Source organism: Podarcis liolepis, assembly GCF_965112155.1.
Source record: "Podarcis liolepis genome assembly, chromosome: 5".
NCBI lineage: Eukaryota > Metazoa > Chordata > Lepidosauria > Squamata > Lacertidae > Podarcis > Podarcis liolepis.
The window spans coordinates 60180592-60202887 of NC_139556.1; the positions used below are offsets into that span (position 1 = coordinate 60180592).

Below are 22296 nucleotides of genomic sequence, written 5' to 3' on the forward strand. Positions count from 1 at the left end.
TTGTTAAAACAAAAAGAAAATGTGAAGAGCTCCAAAAGGACATCTCCAAACTGAGTGAGTGGTCAGTAAAATGGAAAATGCAGTTCAATGCAAAGTGTAAAGTCAGGGCAAAAGAATAATAATCATAATTTCACATATATTATCAGGGGATCTTTCTGTGGCTGACCAGGAATGAGGGGTCCTAGTGGATATCTCAATGAAGATGTTGACCTCAGTGTGCAGCAGCTGTGAAAAAGACAAATTCAATGCTAGGGAGCATTAAGAAGGGAATTGAAATCAAATAAGGTGGTTATACAAATCTATGGTACCGCCACATTTGGAATACTGTGTGCAGTGCTAGTTTCCTCACACAAAATAAGACCTTGTAGAGTTGGAAAAGGTTCAGAAAAAGGCAACCAAAATGATTGTGGTAGTTGGGATTTCCCAATTTAGAGAGAAGGCAAATAAGAGGTGACATGAAGTTTATAAATAGATAGAAAAAAGTTGTTCTCCCTCTTCCATAACACTGGAAGTCATGGATATCCAATGAAGTTGAATGTTCAGCAGGCTCTTCTTAGGTTCTTAACGTTCATTATCAAAGCCATTGAAGTGTAAGTAATTCCATTGTATTAAACCCTAGTATTGTTGTGAGCCAGGGCATCCCACTTTAGTTATGTAGAAGAGTTCAGATCCAGCATTATGGAAGTGCTTGGACACACGCTGGGAATACAAAAAATCTGACTTTGTAATATTTTGAAAGTCTTGTTTAATTAGACGGGTATCTGTCATGAAGGATTATGTCTAGGGTCTGTTTATCATGGCTTGCTGTTTTCCATGATACTGGATATGTCACAGGCTATGCCTATGGCAGACCCTCATTCCAATTTATCCAATTGCGTGCCAGACAAAATAAAAAATATTGACGCCTCTTAACAAAAAGAATTCTAAGGAAGTGAAATCTCATAGGTAATGTTGCTGAAAACATCAGATTTTTTGCTTTCTTAGATCAGTGTTGAAAGGAAAATATCTGAATTAATGATTTCCACCTTTTCCCCTCTCATCTGCATAGAATTCATCTGAGAGAGAAGACTGTAACAATGACGAGCCCCCCAGGAAGATCATTCCCGAGAAGAATGCACTCAGGCAGGTATGCACCGAATTTAGGTGTGCAAAACCCACCCAGCCCCTTTACTTGAATGACCTAGAGTCCTTTGACATCCCTTGCAACTTGGAAAGATGCTAAACACATAAAGGAATTATTATTATTTTTCTCTCTCCCCCTCCCTCTCTCTTTCCTGAAAGAGTATATAAGTTTTCAAGTTACAACAGCTGTTCTTTGGAAGGCACCTTGGAGCTAATTCACATCTTTCCAGAGCAGTATGCAAGCTTACTTTCTTACGTATCGTACATTGCTCCAGTAATGTGCCTTAGAGAGCAATCTTGTGGGTCAAGCAGGTGGTGTGATTCTTTGCTGTGCTAGTAATGCGTGGATACTGAATTCCTTGTTATGTGCTGTACAAGTGATCCACGTATTCTGCAACCACCCTTGACCTCTTGGGGAATAGCAAGATTGTATTGCTATCAGGCAAGCTTTCAGACCAATAGGCCTTGATTCTTATGTGTGTGGCCATAACTAAAGGGACAAACATTCAGTTATATTCCTAATCTAAACTTGAACCAGAACAGAAGAAAGGTGAGCTAATAGGCTTTTCAGTTAATACAGAATTGGCTGCCAATTTAAAAAGTGATTCTTGGAATTTAGATGCACTCCCTTACACACAAGGGTTATTGATGGTTTATGCCATAGTCTTAACCTTCAGCTGCTGTTACCAGTTTGCAGACAGTAGCATTCTGGTTAGTAAGGCCTGGTAGCTGGCATCAACAGGGTGCAGCTGAGATTTTCTTGTACAGTAAATAAAGAAGAGGTATTACTTGGCTGAACTCATTGGAAAAGTAAAGTCATTCCAAATTGGCCTGCAGGCTATATCTTTGAGATCAGATATGCTTCCAGCTTCCAGCCATGTATGTGTGAAATCAATGCTCCTCAGATATGCATTTTCTTATTTTTATTTATTTATTTTTTTGCAGGAGCCACACAACACTGTTGGCATCAACATTTCAACCAATATCACTATCCCACCCTCCCTTTAATCTAGATTTTCCGTTTCTGGGAAAGATCCAATATTAGGGGGGGTTGTGTGTGTGATATTGCATAAAGGATAAAGCTGTTGCCATTGATCCATTTGTGATATCTCAATATCCCGTTGGTAGATAAATTCCCTGTCTGGATAGTCCCATAGGGACCTAGAAGGAATCGAGAAAGCAATGTGTTTCTTTTCTGAAAAACAGTTCTATTTTCTTCTTTGAATGCAAATGTATATTATGTTCTCCTTTGCTCAGGAGAGGGCAAATTTGTGGGGGGGGGGGAATAAGGCTGGACATCCAGCCACTCCTTAAACTTCCTATTGTCCTTTTATTTAGTAAAATGACCCTAAAATTCACAATAAAAAAATTCCTTCCAGTAGCACCTTAAAGACCAACTAAGTTAGTTCTTGGTATGAGCTTTCGTGTGCATGCACACTTCTTCAGATACCCTTCTTCAGATAAAGTGTGCATGCACACGAAAGCTCATACCAAGAACTAACTTAGTTGGTCTTTAAGGTGCTACTGGAAGGAATTTTTTTATTTTGACTATGGCAGACCTATCTGTAACTGGAACCCTAAAATTCACAACAATCATTCTCACTCATGAAAGGACAGCATCAGTATGTGATCTGCAAGTATATGAGGTAGAGAACTTTTGCAAGCAACATCTGCTTGATCTATGTACACATGGCAGGTATACAGCACTGCTTATTATGCATTGCAGAATTTCCACATGGAGGTGTAACCTATGGTGGCCTTTATTTTGGCTCCATGCATTTAAAGTGTAAGACTTCTCCCTCATAATCTTGGGAACTGTAGCTGCCCTCCTACAGAGCTACAGCTAAAGTTTTCAGGAATCTTTACGGGAAGTCATGTACTTTAGGGGAAGTCATGTACTTCAAATGTTTAGTAGGTACCTTTGACCACTTCCCATTACTCTTGCATAGAAGCAGTGGCGGAGCTTCATGCTCCAGCACCAGGGGGCGGAGAGCAGGCAGGGGCGGGGCTGGCATGCGTTCTGGGGGTGTGGCATGCCGCCTGTGGGGGCATGGTGCCCAGCGCAGGCAGGGGGCAGCCGCGATGGCACCCACCGGGATCACACTGCCGGGGGCGGTGCGCTCCTCCCACACTTCTCTTCCTCCGCCAGTGCATAGAAGAAGCCAGCAGAGAGAAACATAATCTAGTTTAAAGCCATGTACCGTTTAGAGAAGTAAATATAATTAGGTCTTATTAGCATGTATTCTGTGAAGAAAGAGTTGGGGGTAAATTGAATGCTGGGGGGCTGTGGGTGGGGGAGGTTGTGTGGATGTGTGTTTGCAGCCTTGGAAAACCACGACAAGGGGACAAAGTTTTTGGCAACTATGTTTAAGCTAACAAACGAATTTTCTCACTGCTAAGTTATAAATTAATTTTAATAGGCTGATCCAGATGGTCCATTTGGAAAATGGATAGCTTGATCTGTTGAAAATTAAACTAAATTTATCTCTCTCATACTTCAAACTGAAGCTAGTGTGAAAAGAGTGCCCATTAAGTCCAGTGAATACAGATGGACCGGCAGGTCACACATGGGACTAATCTGATTCATTTTAAAAATAAATGTGTGAATTATTGAATCAGTCTCCTGGTTTGAGTCCTGTTTTGTGCATGTGTGCAGTCTTTTTAAAACAGACCCTCAAATGCTTCAGTGCCTTTTTAACCTGTATGTTTCCATTTTAAATTCAACGTTCTTGCCAAAAACTGTAATTAGTTTTCAGTAGCCATCATTTAGTGTTGGATCCGAATAGTAGATTGATTAGGTCGGGCATTTGTTATTTTAAGGGCTTCGTCTCCATTTCTGAAGAGTTGGGGCTTAGTAGCTGAGAGAGAGAGAGAGAGAGAGAGAGAGAGAGAGAGAGAGAGAGATCGCTTTTAGAAACCAATGAGGGGGAAGCTCCCCAGGGACCTTTGAGCCTTTTGGCTTTTGGTTGTGTTAAACAGAGCCATGAATGAAGATCTGTAAATTTATTGCAGTGCCATCTGGGTTTTCCCGTTCTTTTTTGTAGGAACCATATTATTGTTGGCTTGTATCTGTCTATTGTAGTGGTCACTCCCCGGGAGCTTGCCCTCATCCTCCAAAGGAAAGTGATGAATAGCAAGGGTCAGCAGGCATAGGTCACAGGGCAGCTGTCCGGAGCTGCCCTGAACTTGATTACCCTACTGTCTTTAAAAATATTGGCACAATGCAGGTTGTTTAAAGAAAGCTTCTCTCTCCTGTGCTCAAATGGGGTAATAATGAAGTGCCTTTTTGCTGTCAAGACTTGCTCTATGGGGTGAGTTGGGGGTGGATCTCTGTGGAGAGGAAATCGTGTCAAAAGGTGCCATGGGGATGTGCTGACGGCAGCGGGATTGCAATGATGTGCCTTGCACTTTTCATCAGGATCATCTCTCCTAAGAGCTTCCCGATGGAAGGAAAGGGAGGCACTCAAGACCCTTCTCCACCCCACCCCGTCCCAGCCACCCAGCATTTTCATGAACTCTTCCTTCAGCAATTCGACACAGAGCTGCAACATTTAGAGGTTGTGGAGGACATACAAAGCCTCTGACATTTTGTGCTGCAGGATGCTTAAAAGTATGGGCAAGCCAGAGCAAAAGAGAGGCAAAAGTAAAGGAACATTGCTTCCTAGTTACTGTAGAGTAGGCTGTAGATGTTTGTGTGAGGAAAAGAGTTGGTGTCTAAGCTGTAATTTCTATCAATCTTGAACGCTTGTTAGGAAAAACTGACCCAGTATGGAGGGGGAATAGTTATTTCAAATGTGCTTATAATTTGATTTTGTGTTTTCCTATCCACTATTAAAATCCTCCAGAGTTTTATTTCATTTGTACTTGAGGCCAGTTATTATCCCAAATATCACTTGTGCAGAAATCCTTGCCTGTTCAGCAGAAATGTTGTCTTGCAGCCTAAAAACTCTGTGGTTGCCCCCTGTCCCTACTTCAATGCTAATCGGGTCTGTCAGATGTGCGGCATTTCTGCATTCCCCCGTAATGGAGTAAATTGCTTGCGTTGTCTATTGTCCTGACCTTTTGTTTCCGTGTCCACTTACAGGCCAATGAACGTGGGTAGTGATAAATAAAGCTCTGAGCAGGACTCTCAAGTCTTTGAAAACAGCATGTTGCCATCTCCCTAGTTATATTTCTTTAAGTGTTTACGTGTATGCTGAATTCTTTTCTCTTGTGTGGCTGGAACCCTGGGGCCTCGGAGCCATGAGAGAGGCCAAGAAGCTGACAAAGTAGCTGTCCCCTTGTTAGCTTGTTCCTTTCTTTTAAAAAAACAACCACAAAAAAACCACAAGATGAAACCCATCTGGCTCAGGGCATTACATTTTCCTCCCCCATGCACCTCTATAGATGAAGAGTTTCACCTGCAGTGAGGGTTTACATTGATTAGGAAGGGTGCAGTAATTCAACTCTGGCCATCCACTTCACTGATACTTTGCAGTCTTTAAAGGTGCTGACCCATTGAGTTAAGCTGTCAAGAGGAGGATAAAAAAGGAGCTCCGTCCCAGGAGGTAACAGCTGCCAGGTTTTCAACACCTTGTGCGCTGCTGGAGAAATGTCACCAATTGTCAATGGGGAAGAAAAATGACTGACTTGCCTGCCATCTTCCCTTTTAATGACTAGCCTTATAAAATGAAGGATTTAAGCCTTGGAAGATCAGCAACCACAAGGCAAAATTTTCATTGGCAGGCAGAAAATCTAGAGCATTTTAAGGAGGTGCTACATATCCAGTAGCCCTTTGGGGGAAAAGATGCAGTTAGCCCAGTTGGCTAGGGCGACCTTTGAATAATGGGGTATAAGTGTAAAAAGTTTGCGAAAGCCACTCGGATCCAGCGTTAGCTTATCTACTTTAGGGGGAAAGGCAGGAGGGGGAGCTATATTCATAAGCCAGTGAACTGAGAGAAAGCATACTGTATTTCTGCTCTTTGGAGGACAATTTGTTTTCAAGCTGCTACCAGATGGCTAAATACCATGACATTTCTCTTTTGTTTGGGGTTTTTTTCCCTGTTTCAGTTTTTGTTTTACAAGCAATTCAGTACTCCTTGCTTTTGTCAATATTGTTTTACTGAATAAGTTTCAGTGGCTCGGGAATGGGACACAAAGTAGCATTGTCCTTCTCCTTGTTTTGATTGATAAAAGAGGACACAAATGTTGGAAATGGGCTGAGCATTTCCTCCCCCCATTTGTTTTTAGGTTAGTCATTTTAATTGTACTGAGTAATTAGTAGGTACATACAGCCAAGGGAGCATTGTTATGGAAATTGCTCAGGAAAACCCATTCCCCATTTGCCATCACCATGTGTTGAGACAATTCTTCCCTCTAGTGGCAAAATTAGGGACTCTGGCTCCACAGTAGGCAAGGTGTAATTGCAATATGACAAACTGAGCTTTGGGGACGTTTCTGTAAATGTTCTTGGTTTTGGCTTGGCTAGTCTATATTTTTTCTTGCTGACTTCCTGCAGAGATCTTTTCCTCTTCCCACAAGCATTCCGAGCAACAGAGACCAGACATTTTACTTTAAATATAGAAACGATAATCACAGTGGATTCTGGGTAATGCTCTGCAGCTTGACTTAATTCTCATCTTCCTTTTTTTTAATTACCTGTTTATAAAAACGCTTTTAAATTTGCAGGCATTATTTAATACTTTCGGAAGAAGCACCTCATTGGAAATAAATAAATAAATTGCCTTTTTAAAAAATAGTCTGTGTGAAAGACCTTAAGGGTAATTAATGGAGGTCTCATAAGGCCCTGTAAGTGAGATGAAAGCGATCTTTCTGAATCTGCAAGAGTGATTTGTTCGTATAACTTCCCACTTCCACTGAATTCTTCAGAGTCTAATAACTATTTTCTTACCATTTGGCAATTGGCGCTTTGCTGCAAAAGCCCTTGTTTGAACAATGAAAAAAAGAGTTTAATAATCTTGTCTCTGGAAATGACTTGGGGGAAGATTGTGCTCTTGGATTTCGTTGTTGTGCTTTTACTACAATAATATCCTTCTCTGATAAATCATGTAATTATTGACTACAGGGGTGGGAAAGAAATCTTATTGAACATTTAGATTCTCCAATTAAAGTGCTGGTGTGCTGAAATATGGGATCTTTTGGATGAATTGTGAAATAACTTTTTATTTAGACCATGCAATTGCAAAAGCCATCCATTGGTATAGATGGAAAACGTGGAAGCCCTCAGGGATTCAAAGGATTAAGAATAGGCCCACTTGATCCTGCCATTGGAAGGACCTGTAGACCATTTTATTCATTGCATAGGAACCGACCCTGGGCTTGGTAAATGCATTCAGCAGAGAGCTGCACCAATTCCCATCCTCTGAATGTTGTGATACGATGTGTGTGTTGGTCATATTCATCCTTTGTACTTTTGGGCATAACCTAAAAATATGAGACCTTAAGATGTTTGTCAGTCAGAAAAGTAGAGTTGTTAATATACCCTGCACTGCTGTGGAACATAGATATGAAGCAGTTTCTGCTACTTCAAAACGGGTAAATTTTTAGTCCTTATGGCTGCAGAGAGAAGGTTGGCCAAGCATTACAGTGTTTATTGAAAAGAAGAAAGATCCATTTCATACTTTGCTCATTGTTTCTGTATTTTAGATACTCCCTCCTTACCACCTCCGTCCACCTCAAAATATTCTGATTTCCCCCACAGATTATGAAAAGACAATGTTTTACACTTCATGTAATTTTTAAGTGGTACTCCAGACAGTCTCTCCACATCCATAGCAGCATCTGCAGGTGGTAATTTGGACCTTTGTCTGGCGATAGATGCTGCTTTGCATCGCCGAGCTCCTCTCATTGCATTTCTGCTCCTGACATGATTTGAAGCGGTCATACGTCGGTAGATATTTTTTTCCCATTAGTGTGTTGCTATAGGCTGCTTAACACTCATCTCAAACAGCTTTTGCAAGGTTAAAGGAATGTGGCTTGGTAACAAGTTTGTGTCATTTTAAATATATACCTTCCAGTAAATAAGGAGGAGCCTAGCAATCAATCCCTTTTAGTGTGTTATATGTTTCACCTGACAACTAAACCCTCTATTGATTAGCCATTACTTTGTTGGATAATCCTGTGTCATTGAAGCCACTGTAAAAATTAAACTCTTTAAAATGTTTTACCCTAGCAGCAGTGTGAAAATTGAAAACTTGTTCAGAATTATAGCCAGCTTTCACCAAAAGGGTAGTTTTCAACAAACTGGTTTATGCTTGCATTCTTTATACGCAGTATAAAACCGTATTAAAGCACTCCAACGCAAAGCTATCTGCCTCTGGCTCAGTATCTGGCTGCCATTTCAAACAGTGCTTCCTGTGGCCTAGAAATGGCCTCTCTTGGTGATTGGGGAGGAGATGCTTGGACAGTTCGGGTTTCTGAGCTAGAATTGAATCAGAAATCCTTTTATAGCCAAAACACGGAGTTTGGACCTCTGTAGAATGATCAATAATGTAACAGTGCTTTGTGAATCTCACAAAGGAATTCAACATGAGTTAATGACAGGGGTGGCAGTGTTTGGGTGATGAAAAATTGAAACCTTCTAATCAATTAAAAAGGTGCCTCTGATTAATTGGGCAGCATATTTAATGAAAATGTTTTTATGCCTTTTTAAACACTGTGGCTTGCATCTTAGTAGAGGCATTCCTTCTAATCTTTCACACAGAAGGGGATGCACAAGATATTGCCTGCTTCAACATAGGTGGGCATATTCCAAGAACAAATTACGGGTCTATTCCTCTGTGACTGTGGCTGAAAACGCAATATTATCTGTATGACCTACTCTCTCATAGAGATGCTACCCTTAAATTTTACAAAATCACAAACAGCTTGGGGTCAGGTTACTTGGAAGATCTCCTTGTTCTGTATATATACCTACCTACCTGATCCTTGAGATCCCTCCCAGAAGCCCTGCGCTGCATGCTGTCACCAAATGAAATGAGGCAGACAGTTATTAGGAAGAGGGTCTTCTCAGTGGTGGCAACCAGTTATGGGAACATGCTTTATAAAGAGACTTGATTGATGTCAGCCTTGCAGCCTTTTTAGCAACAGGTTAAAGGCTTTTTATGCATCCAGGCCATTAAAAAAAACACACAAGTTGTTCAATCTGGCCATCTCAGTCTTAGGATCCATGCTTTCTTGTTTCTCTTCGAGAAAGCATTTTTTTAATGCTACTTTTATTATTTTACATTTTATTCTTAATATTTTATTTTTAAAATTTCTGTGAGCTGCTTGGACAACGTATGTTGTTGGGCAGCCCATACAAATGCAGTAAGTAAATAAATAAGCAGTTGTTTAAGCTTCCTCAAGCATCATTGAGCCCAGAAGCAGAAAAGTTTACGTGGCAGTGCTTTGTTTTGTCCAAAGTGAAATAGGAAGGAGCCAAATCCACTATGGAGCACCCTTCCTCATGCTTTGAATTTTTGCTCCTTTACGGGAATATTAAAAACACTTTTGCTTCTTGTTGCTGCTGGAGTTTTTTGGGATGGAATGCAAAGAGGATCTATTGCTTTTTTGCTTTTTATTTAGATTTGTGCTCCATTGTGTGTTTTAGTTTTCTGTAAACCACGTTGAAATACTTTTGGAATGTACACCTTTGTAGAAATTAAGTACGGTAAACAATAGCTTCGCTTCCCCAGGGAAATAATAACCTTGTGGAGAACAGAGTGTTACCACCTACCCCACGTTTTAACAATTGACAAAATGAGCTTTTGCAGGTGGTGGGGGAGTTTGAGTCTCTGCTTTAGACAACTGCTGTACAAGAGTTTGGAGTGGGTATATTCCCCCACCCCGCCCTTAGATTTCTTAATTTAAGAGCTTGGGGGTGCATTTTTTCCCCCATGGTCCTTGAAATGTAAGACTCTTGATTTAAGCAGTACAAATCCCTGTAGGGCAGACTTGACCATTGTGTATGATATCTCTGTATGACTATATAATGCAGGATGTCTGCTTTAAAAGTAGAAGCCCATGAATGCAATTAGCTGCTCTAAATACATGCAACACCTTACCTTTAGAACAAATACAGTTCCATTATCCAAACCATTATTTTGTTTCTTCTTCACAGACCTATAATAGCTGTGCCAGGCTCTGCATCAACCAGGAAGCAGTTTGCTTAGGGAGCACTGCTATGAAGACTGAAAACTGTGTGGCCAAAGTAAGTAAAGCTGCAACTGTCATCCTTGTACCAGGTCAATAAGCTGCAAGTTCTCTCTTCATTGGAGAGGCAATTTAATACTGTGCTTTCTGAATGTATCTGTGTAAACCTAATTGAGTCCATAGGGTCTTATGGGAATTTATGTAGTCCTTTATCGATAATGCACGTTTTTTGTTTTAATCCTAAGAATCCCTTCCTTATTAGTTCCCTGCCTGTAAAGGAAAAAGGTGAGATATAAATAAATATAATAATTATAACAATAATCGTTAGTTTTTGAAATTAGGATGATAATATGGCGAAAATTTAGAAATGAGAGTTGAAAATCCTAGTGGGTTTTTTTAAAAAAAATCTTATGATTTGTTGGGCCCTTTTAAACAAAAAATGTGCCAAATGTATCTTAGCAATAGCCATGGTAATATGAGAAACGCACAACTCAACTGTTGCACCTCCAACTGGTGGTTTATTTATTTTTATGCTGTCTTTGTCCAAACAAGTTGTCCATGTTTGCTTCCAGCAGAGAGAGGCAGTTGAGTGGGCATTCAGATTGTAGGGCTGCAACCCTGCCTGCTTTCTGAATTTAAGCCCCTGCAATTTTAGACAGGGAGCATATGATATTCTCATACCCCCCCTGCTGGCCACTGTCTCAAGTCACACAACTGGAGCCGAGGTGGGGGATTTGATTCACATACTTACTGCAGTACGGAGACATTGTCAGCAGGTTAGAAGGGCGGTGTTGAAGACACATCTGATTTTAAAACAAAGCACTTTCCGAGGGATGGTGGATTGGGTATGTTCCCTTTTGCATTGCCACATCAAAAGAGACATTCTCAGGGAAATGTGCATCCTGTCTTTGGCTTCCCCTGCAACTAAATATAACTCCCATAAAATAAGAACCGTGTCTGAGGGATTGTGAATGACTGGAAAACATTCCAGCCACGATACAGTGTATATAAAAAGGGCATGTTTAGCCTTGCTTAAGCTTCATGTTTCCATTGGAAGGAAGTTCAGGATAGCCCTGCAGGACAGATCAGTGCATGCAGCCATCTGTTAGCAAAACCAGCTGGCGCTTTTGCAGCATCTCTCCCCCTCCTCTTCCCACCCCCAACAAAATGGCTGGTAGAGAAATGATTGCCCTCTTCTCCCTCCTCATTCCTTGGGATTTCTTTCTGTAATGCCTTTCCCCCAGAATATGTGTTCTTGCTCTAGATAGATGCCATATCCATGAAACCTTTCTTTAACTTTACTCGAATATAAAAATAATCCCTTTGGCAGACAGTAATGCCATGCAAATTTTCTCCACCTTTCTGTAAAACTGCCTGTCGCATACAACGTTTCTCCTCAAGTGTGTCATTCTACAGAATCCAACATCCATTTATGTATGGTGCCAATGTGTGAGCAGTCTGAGCAATCGCTCAGTGTGCATAACTCTGTGGGAAGCTTGCTTAACCCCAGACAGAATGAAATTCTCCCTAAGGCCAGATAGATACCTCTGTTTGAATTTTGGCATTCAGTAGTGTGCATAATGTTACTCTGGAGGACCAAGCTGTATGGAGTCACACCCTCTGTACAACTCTGCCTGTCTCTGTATGCTTTTGCATAGTTTGCAGCTCAGTGTGGTAAGAGCTTCAGTGAGCTGGTCAGACAAAAGACTAAGCCATTGTTTAGTATTGTGGTAGCAAACCTCAGCAGGCCTTATGCTTGCTTTCTCCCTCTCCTCCTCAGGGGCAGCTACAAGGAAGAATTTGGAAGGTTTTTGCTTCTGTTTTTAGATTAACTACAGCTTGCCTTGTTGTCTAACCTCTGTGAAGCTGTGGTTAATTTTAACTATGGCTTATTTATTATTATTTTTATTCTAATTATAATAATTTATACATAGTTTAATAGTTTAAAGCCTGGACTTTGAAAGTCATCTAATCTTCCTTGCTGTATTATACTGTATTGTTTTAATTAGTGTTTTTATAGTTGTTTTGCTTTTGTGTGGAGTGCCCTACCTGGGTGGATGGAGCAGCCAAGTAATTTCGTTGTCCCCAAGAGGGGGCAATGACAATAAAGATATTATTATTATTATTATTATTATTATTATTATTATTATTATTATTATTACTGCAGTTGTATTGTGTACAATAGGTGTTATGGAGGGATACAGCATAAAAATAGTTAAAATAAACCATAAGATTGGGGGGGGGAGAGAGAGAGCCTGCTGAAAGTCTTTACCAAGCATAAAATGTTTACCAAGCATCAGGGAGCAGGCTGCCTTATTTCAGCTTGGAGGGAGCTCCTCAGAATTGGACTCACAATACTGAATGCACAACCAGTAGTTTGTGAAGCTGGCTTATTTCTGCTGGTCATCAGTTTAAGATTAACCACAGTTTAGGGTTCAGATGATTCATAAACTGTGGTTAACATAAAACAGTAACAAAAATTTCCAGTGTCCTCCTCATAGAATGAGGGGAGAGTGTGCAAGCCATGACATACATATCAAGCAAGTGAGTGCAAAGAGCGTAGCTTAGGGTGCAACTAGGTGATTTAGTGGCATGGTGGGTCTTTTGCAGTAAGACTTGGGAAATGTTGGTTGAGCCCAAGTCTCTGCAGTCCCTGTTCCATGTCCTGTATGAGTCCAGTGGAGCAACTAAAATGTGATGATACAGGGTCAGAGTTCAGGCTCATAATTTTGGGGGGGCTGGAGGCCTTGTGGTTGTCTTTTTCCTAATACTCTGAAAAATACGGCGATGTCCAGTCCTTCTATGGCAGATGGGGGACATCAGCTCTGTAATGCAAAATGCATCTTCTTAGTTGTGAAGCATTTTGTGTAGCGTTGTATCCAAACTGATGCCTTAATTCTTACCTAAAAGGTAAAGGGACCCCTGACAATTTAGTCTAGTCACAAACGACTCTGGGGTTGCGGCGCTCATCTCGCTTTACAGGCCGAGGGAGCCAGCGTTCGTCCGCTTCCGCAGACAGTTTTTCCGGGTCATGTGGCCAGCATGACTAAGCTGCTTCTGGCAAAACCAGAGCAGCGCACGGAAACACCATTTGCCTTCCCGCCAGAGCGGTACTTATTTATCTACTTGCACTGCGTGCTTTCGAATTGCTAGGTTGACAGGAGCTGGGACCGAGCAATGGGAGCTCACCCCATCGCAGGGATCCGAACCGCCGACCTTCCGATCGGCAAGCCCAAGCGGCAGACTTATTTTTCTACAAATGAGTGTTTCTCCCTCCCCCCTTTATCTGCAAGTATATAGCTGTCTTATTGGAAACCCCCTTCAGGTTCTTGGTTTCAAATTCTCAGCCTGAGATTATAAAATAGCTTGGCAGAGTTTTCCCTGCATGTGCTTCCTCTAGCAGTAAACTTTTCTTCTACGCAGAACTCATTCGTTTGACCAGAAGTTGTGTGTGGCTGGCAGGAAATCACAAGGGAGCTGCACTTACTAAAAGTAGTTTGTAGCACCTTTAATTAAAGGTGTGCCCTCAAAATGGTAGCCCACAAAAATTAGAACTCTGTTAATTTCCCCTGGGATCTTGACAAACATCTATGAGAAGAAAGCCGGAGACAAAAATTAGGTAATGAATCCTCGTCTCTGATAAAAGATATGGTCCTTCCAAGCACTGCTGCACCAGAGTGTTTATTCTTGGGCACATATTTTGCATATTTGTGTGTTGCTGGGAGTGGTGTTCTTCTTAAAATGTGTGGGAAGCATTGAACTCTCATAGGAAGTAGATATTTCTCATGATGGTGTATATAGACGAGAACTACATTACTAGTTCAAAACCTTTTGAAAGTGGAGTTGGCGTGGGATATGCATTGCCAAATACCCTGAAGACTAAACAAACCACTTTGCAGAGATTCAGTATTGTAGTATCTGTGAATATATCACTAGTTTGCTTTATAGGTGAAATTCAGTGGGTGTAAATTGAAATTCTGGTTGCAATGTTAGCACTTCTGTCCTCGTTTCTAATGTTACTGCATTAACTGTTGTGTTCTGAAACTGTGGCTTTCCATATACTGCTGTGTTACACTAAATTCTATTCACACCAGTGAACATGGTGTGACACAACCGTGGACATCATCAAGCATGCCGCCACTTTTTATGTGCATGCACTCTTCTGTTCCCCTGTGATTCACCCAGGAAGCTGGCAGGAAAGAACTGAGTGCCAGAATACTGCCCTAAATTTCATCACATAAGCAGCAGTGAAAACCACAGGGAAATTTCAGCACAAAACTCCTGTGATTATCCAGGTTAATAGGGTTGCAAACAGATTTTTTTCTGGAAGCATTTTGCGTGCAAATGAGTGCTAAACTTCCACTAGATTTCCTGAATTGACATGTGAAAGATCACCTAAAACACTAAAATTATCAGGTAAGGAAAATGGAATAAAGTGCTGTCTGAAGGCAGCCATAGTAAATGCCTGACACTTGTTGACACAGGAAGATTCTAAGAAGATTCAAAGAAGAATGAAGTAGCTATATAGCTGGTAATGATCTGCAAACCCAGTCTGCCAAATCTTTTAAAAGGGATATAAAATCTCAGATGGAGTTTAAGCTGGTATCTAACCATCAGCATGCATCTGTCAACTGCAGAAACCGTTCAGCATGTTGGCAGTATTAAAATTATAGCTACCATCAGACACAAGGTAGACCAGGCATCAGAGCCAGTATCTGGTTTCCTAGGATTATAAGAGATATGAATTTCAGGTTGTAGACTCCTCTGTCTCCTTTAAAGGATCCTTTCATTTAGTTTCAACATACTTCTCTGTCTTACTAATTCAGCACCTTAGAACAGTATGGACTGGCTGTTGTGCCGAACTTTCTTTGATAAGGCATCCTCACAACTTTTTACTGGAGCTCAAGGACAGGCAAGGTGTTGCTTTCACTGGCGCAGTGAAAGCCAGCCAGGCAAGCAGCTGTTCTGTTATTTAGTAATCTTGGCTCTTCAAGCTACGTATTGGTAACTGTGATCACTTTAGCTATCTGGTAGAATGGTACACAGCTAAAAATGCCTGCTAGTGAATGTCCCACTTTGGGCATGCAGAACACCTGGACAGATATGAAAAGTTACAGATAGGGGATGGGGTTCTCAGACAGGTAGACCTTTTCCTTCCCCTCATCATCCAAGACACAGCTGAGTTGAATGCTCTCTAGCATTGAATCTTAGGAAGTCACTGCTTTCCCACTTGCTCCATCATCCCAGTATGAATTGGAAGGAGTTGCTTTGCCACAACAGTTTTTTCCTGGTGGGCTGCTTTCCTTCAGAGGAGTTGGATATGTCTTGTTCTGTCATTCATTCTGATGCATGTGTTGAATTAGTTTCCTACTTCGCGGATCTTTTGAACACGTGCAGCAGGCTTTGTGCACTTGACTCCACACACCCTGCTATGAGTAGATAGTTGGCTGGTGGGGGTGGGTAGGCAGAAGGTAGACTATATTAGAAGGTGAACCTGAAATCAAAAACACTAGCTTGAGAAACTCTGAGTTTAGTGCTCCTGAGATTTTCAGACCCTGAAAATGTTCAGGCCCTTAAATGTGCACATAAGGTCTTGACCAGTCTTGTTGGGCTCTCCCTGGAGGTGTCTTGCCAACCTTTTTCTTAACTGAAGTACCATTTATCTATTGTGACTTTTCTGTGTTCAGTACTGGGGGGTTTTCTGCTTTTCTTTCTGTTGGACTCTGCTACGGTCTATATTGTGCCCAGGTTCATGTTTCCTTTATAATTATGGTTGAACAAACCTAATACTGCCTTACAGAAATTGATGCATTTCCATCGTGATGCTGTGCTTGGCTCAAAATTGTTTTTTAACTTATGGAATTAGAATTCAATCTCTTTGTCTCTCTCTCTCTCTCTCTCTCTCTCTCTCTCTCTCTCTGACACACACACACACACATGCTAAATTATCTTTTGGAGATAATTTCTTAAATGGAAATAAAAAGTGTTATAACTAATGTAAAACTGAAATGAAGTTTACTTAATACCCACAAGTATTCTGCCTCCATGAAGCATAATTAAAATCATCCAAAGAGTTAGACTTTTCAGTTTCTTTACAGTGGCACGTTGGTCATAATCTAAGTATGAGGCTAGTTTGCCTTAATCTGGAATATTTTACATTTTCACAGTCTCCCCCTTCCCCCACCCCTAGTCAGAGTTATTTGCAAAAGGATTGAAGAAAGAATGTGCATGTCTCCCCTCCCTTTCCCCTTCCCACATTCTCCAGATTTTGATAGAAGATTTGTTTTATTTATTTCCAAAATTATATCCGCAGGAAACAAGCCGTTTAAATTCAGATTATGCTGAATCAAAATGGTGCTGGTATGAGAAGCAACGTGCTGTTTTATGAGCACGGAGTCCCTTTTCTCATAACTGATTGATAGTAAATATTTTCCTGAAGAGTTATTGCCAGCCATGAACAGTGCAACTGTTTCACTGGGTGTTTTTTTTCCTGTAGTACTTGCTGTACCAGCCATTGTCTGTAATTAAGATCTACAATTCACAATGCAGACGTTTGCACTTCCTCTGGGTCTGAGCTATTTATAAGGCATTTCAGCTGTTCAGAGTTTCTTTTGAGTGCTAAACTACATGTAAACAGGCATTTTTCTCTCTCCGGTATGCACACATTGTATATCAGTTGCCTTTATTTTAGCCTCCTCCTGTCTTGGAAGCTGCTTTACATGTTGGGTTCATCATGAAATAAATAAGGGTAGAAATAGTTCTCTCCATCCCCAACCCTCACTCCAGCAATTTTCACAAACCATTGCACCCTCCCCCAGCCTGTTTTCAACCAAGGACCTCTTAAATGCTAGGGATACCCAGCCACTTTTGCCATTAATGGTTCTACTGAATTAACAGATGAGTAGCAAAAGAGTGGCATGCTAAAGCTTTCAACCTTATAGAGCTGGAGGTAGAAATAAAAAAAATCTCATGATTCAGTTTTCCTTCAACCCACTTCTTTCTCCCTTAGGAAAATATGCAGTTATCTGTGAGTCACTTGACACAGACAAGATTTTCCTTGGTGATCATAGGGAGAAACTATACACATCCTCATGTGCAACGATCATGTGTCTATTTAACAACTTATGTCTGGAAGCAAGCATAATTAAAAAGGGCGATATTTATGCATGTTTCATTGGTAATGTACCATTTGTGGTCTTCTGAACTGAACACCGCCTGTTGACCTTGCAGGTGTAGATTTAAACCACAGCTCAGCAGTGGAATTCATGGACAAGTTATATAATAATTATTATTATTTATTATTTATACCCCGTCCATCTGGCTGGGTTTCCCCAGCCACTCTGGGCAGCTTCCAACCGAATATTAAAAACACAATACAGCATTAAACATTAAAAACTTCCCTAAACAGGGCTGCCTTCAGATGTCTTTTAAAAGTAAGATAGTTGTTTATTTCCTTCACATCTGATGGGAGCGTGTTCCACAGGGCGGGCACTACTACCGAGAAGGCCCTCTGCTCGGTTCCCTGTAACTTCGCTTCTCGCAGTGAGGGAACCGCCAGAAGGCCCTTGGCGCTGGACCTCAGTGTCTGGGCTGAACGATGGGGGTGGAGACATTAGTTACCTTAGTTTTCCTATCTGTAAAGTGGGGAGAACAATGGCGTATTTCATGAAATGGTGGCGAAAATCCACTTCCTGGGCGTAAGTCATCAAGCTGGAACATCTGAGTGACCTTTTTGGATAACAGCCTAGTGTGCTGCAGGAACATCACCAGACCTAGAAATCTGAGGGAAGAATTTTGGAAGGGGAACTCTGTTCTAGCCTTATCCACTCTTTTGCTAAGTTGAGAGCATGTTTACATGGGACTGGATCAGCTCAGAAAGGCTCTTGTGTCTTTGTCCCTAGGAGGAGTAATAATGAGAAGCAAGTTCCTCATCAGGCATGTACTGCAGCATTGCCCGCTGATGCATGCCGGATCACCCGCACACAGGGATCACGTGACCACTCCAAAAGTCAAACGATCAATTCGCCTCGTTTTGGCTCTGTAGTTAATGCACAAACAGTGCGATCTGCAGGGCTGTAATTGCATTGTTAGGGCCAAGGAACAAGCCTGTGCCTTTTCAGCAGACAGCTGGCAGGGAGAGAGGCATGTTGTTAGGAAAGAGAGAGGCAAGGCAAATAAAATTACTGCTAACGCTCAGAGATCGGCAGGAGTCCTACTTGCCTAATCTTACCGGTGGGAGCAAGCGGCTGTTGTAATCCAATTATAGCAGCATAAGCAATTTGTTAGACACTCCGCATAATGTAACAATTTCCCAATAAACTCTGACTTGTAATAACGTCGGCAAGAGCCCACATAAATCTGCCCGAATGGTGGGGGCTGGAGCATTCGGCTGGGGGCTTGTAATTTGTGCCATCAGCACGTTTCTCCGACTGTGGCATGGCGCACCATTTTCCATGCAGGAATTCTGAGGAGTAAAGCTTGGCAAAGCCTCTCTAAAGAGGAGTCCATTAGGAGAGGAGGGGCCAAGCAGTACTGAGAACCATACTGCTCTGATTTACCCCGTATGGTAGAAAAACTCAAAACGGCTTGTAAAAAAGAAATTAGTCAAAAGCAACAAAGAAAAGCCTGGGACAGAATTTTCTTCTTCTTATTTCTGAAAATTAAAAATAATGATTAACACAAGAGATTGCTATGTTCTACTAAAAATGAGGCGGTGCCCTAAAGGAGTCAAAACTGCCCAAGAGAGATTTTCTCTCTCTCTGGAATCTACCAATTTGTATTTTTGTTGCTTGTTGCTGTGCTTAGATTTGGAACCGTTAACTTTGAATTTCCCTGTTTGGATTTAACTTTTTTAGTGAAATATTGTGCATCCTCACTCTTCTGTCGGAACCTTTACAAAGAGCTAATTTAGATATTTGTATAGAATTTGTTTTCATGTCCTGTCTGTCACAGAACAAGACTGTTACTGCAACTGATGTGCCTGGCATATAAGGATTCTTGTTTTCTTTCTTTACAAATGCTTCATTTAGTCATGTGGTTGTGGAAGCTTTGAATCATGGTACACAACACTAGTTTCTGTCAGTTATATTATCACTCAGCTTTGCTGTGGAACTATAGTCTCCTCTAACCTCTGAGAAGGTCTCTTTCCATGTATTGTTGAGGCACCAGGTAGCAGCACAAAGCAGTCTCTGCAGAAGGTCCTGGTTGAACTTGCTGCCTTATCGATCAAGTAAAGCTGTAGAGTCTTTTGACCTTCAGAGAATCTGCTGGGTACTCACAACAAGATGTCTGACCTTGGGAGCAGCTCTTGAGAATGTAGAACGTTATTGATGTGTCTTGTGTACCTTATTGTGCTAGGATACTGCTTAATATGATATTTTGAGTTGCAGAAGTGCAGGGGTTTCTGTGCTGGCTGTTTTATTGATTGCCATATTTCAATTTTAAAGCACATTTGTGTTAAATCTGGTCAGAAGGTTACACAGTTGTCTGCCCTTGGTATTGTGTGCAAATTCACATTCAGATTTGCTGGATGGTCTTTCCTAATGCCCGAACTGCAACATTTTCATTGTTCCTAATCTGCTGTACACATCAAGATGCCAATTAACTGTGTCAGGGCAGCAAGCTTTCTGCTGCTCCTGGAATTAGTCTAATAAATACTGCCTCTCAGCTGAAGCCTCTTTCTTTCCGTTTGAAAAGAAAATGCTATCTTACTTTGCTGGAGCTGCACATCAATAAGCTGCAGTGTCCTAATAAAGCCACTCAGTGTCTAGGTTTAACTAATGACTGATTTCCATGGCTTTGACAGTGAGCTGTGTGCGTTATTTTCTCCTGATATTGTAAAAATAATGAGAGCAAATTAGAACAATCAGTTTACACAGATAGCTCCTGATTGGAGGCGATGGGCAATATGGCAGCAGGTAATCCATCTTCGGACTCCTGTCACATTAACTTCAACCGCATGGAAAAGATCAGGCGGAGCAAACGGGGATCCTGCCCAATCGGAACACTGAAATTAATGAGAAGAGCATTGTTCTGTGATCAACCTTTTAATTAGCAAGACGGGAGACAGAGGGAGTGATGACGCCGGCAGCACAGCTGCGCAGTGACAGGCATGCCTCCTACAAAGGGGAAGGGAAAAGCACACGCTTTAAATTATCCTGCTCTCTGCTGCTTGCCCACCAGCAGCATAGCTTTGTTTTGAACCCTTTTCTCAGAGCTGTGCAAACAATGCCTGCGTTTATTAGAATACTCTAAGCCACTCACTCCCCAGCATTCGTGTCTGCGACCACTCCTGTCGTGGGGAAAATGTGATTCTGAAAGTTTTAGTATATTTCACATTTGAACCAGAGAGGGGTCATGATTCGGTAGCAGCCTGGCCCATGTGCCCCTTTTGCTTTTTCGGCAGCTGCCTCATAATAAGTCTTTCCCGTTCAAAGGACTGACACACCGTTTGTTTGTGTCAAATGGGGTTGGCGATGAATTGTGGCGCTATCCTGCTGTCTGAGTTGCTGTGCCTTTCCTCACTATGGCTGTGCTAAAGGGTGTCATGTAGGCTGTGGGTGAAAAGTTCAGCCTTGCAAAGTGTGCAGAAGATGCGTTGCGGATTGAAGTTTAATAACTTCCTGTCCAGGTCCTCTTTTTGAGTGGGGTTTGAAGGAAGCAGAGAAGGCAAAGGACAGTACTGAGAGGATGGCGTTGCAGAAGAGGAGAAAAGCACAGAAACGTTTAATACTCTTTTAAAAAATCAAACAACCACTATTTTAACCAACATCTATAATTAAGCATTAAAGTGGTCCTCTTGTCTCTTGTGTGCGCATGCACACACACAGAGCATTTATCCTCCCCACACACACATAGTGTTGCTTTTTTGTATCTGCTAAATTTGCCCCTTTCTCTTTCTGTATTGGGACTTCAAATGACACAACAGCAGTACTTGGTGATTTTTCAAGCAACTGTGCTAATTGTGGACAATGAACTGAAACTTTATGCAACACTGTAAATGTGTGGTTGCCTCCTCTGGTTTGCACGCAACTTCTCTTTGATTTGTTGAGCATTGTGCGCTACCTGGAAGTACTGAGATAAAAGCGAAACAGGACCCTTCCTTCACAAAGTCCTTAAATGCCAACCAGTTGTGTACAATTGGCCTAGTCTTAACTGCTCAAATGAAGCTTTTGTCCTTGATGCAGGAGACCATTACTAAATACTGTCTAAGAAACTGACTGTCTTCAGAAGGTTAAAGGCATTAAGAATGCAAAGGTATTCCTAAGGTTGGAGACTTACAACAAAGACTAGATTATTTTTCATATGTTCCTTTATGAAGAGTTCTCCATAAAGGAAGTTTTCTAATACAGTATTTTTAAAGTTATTTTTAGTAAAACTAAAATACAGTGGTGCCCCACAAGACGAATGCCTCGCAAGACGGAAAACCCGCTAGACGAAAGGGTTTTCCGTTTTGGAGGTGCTTCGCAAAACGAATTTCCTATGGGCTTGCTTCGCAAGACGAAAATGTCTTCCAAGTTCCTGCAGGTTTCCCCCCCCCCTTTTCCCAAGCCGCTAAGCCGCTTATCAGCTGATCCTAAGCCGCTTAACAGCTGATCCGCTAAGCCGCTTAACAGCTGATCCGCTAAACCGCTTATCAGCTGATCTGCTAAGCCGCTAAACCGCTTATCAGCTGATCCGCTAAGCCCGCTAATAGCGCTAATCCGCTAAGCCGCTAATGGGCTTGCTTCACAAGACGAAAAAATCGCAAGACGAAGAGACTCGCGGAACGGATTCTTTTCGTCTTGCGAGGCACCACTGTAACCTATTTATCACTATATTCTTTAGATAGCTACTTATCTGTGGGCTGTGACTAAATGAGAATTTTCGGTTCTCAGATAACTTTATTTTGAGGAAGCTATAGGCAAGGAGAATAAATGTTTGTTTGAATGCATTCGCTCTTGACACATTGGTGTTGCGATATAATTCTGTAGTGAATGTTATGAAACATGATTGGTGATACTGTTTATCCTGGGACTACTTATAGAAAACTTCATGGGGAAA

At 41.5% G+C, this 22296-nt stretch overlaps 1 protein-coding gene across 13 annotated transcripts in view; it reads left to right on the forward strand.

Annotated features, from left to right (window-relative positions):
- BTRC (beta-transducin repeat containing E3 ubiquitin protein ligase) overlaps positions 1 to 22296 on the forward strand; it is a 124194-nt gene that overhangs the window by 57200 nt on the left and 44698 nt on the right. For 5 of the 13 annotated variants that reach the window (XR_014526737.1, XM_083505223.1, XM_083505228.1 and 2 more), the window contains 2 exons: positions 1049 to 1126; positions 10223 to 10312. The exons of 1 other annotated variant lie outside the window; for it this stretch is intronic. Coding sequence is in view for 11 of the 12 variants with exons in the window: in XM_083505223.1 (XP_083361349.1) it covers positions 1049 to 1126; positions 10223 to 10312 (168 nt within the window). In the remaining variant the exon portion in view is untranslated. The remainder of the gene's footprint in view (positions 1 to 1048; positions 1127 to 10222; positions 10313 to 22296) is intronic. 7 more of the 13 variants (XM_083505226.1, XM_083505224.1, XM_083505225.1 and 4 more) reach the window with 2 other exon arrangements.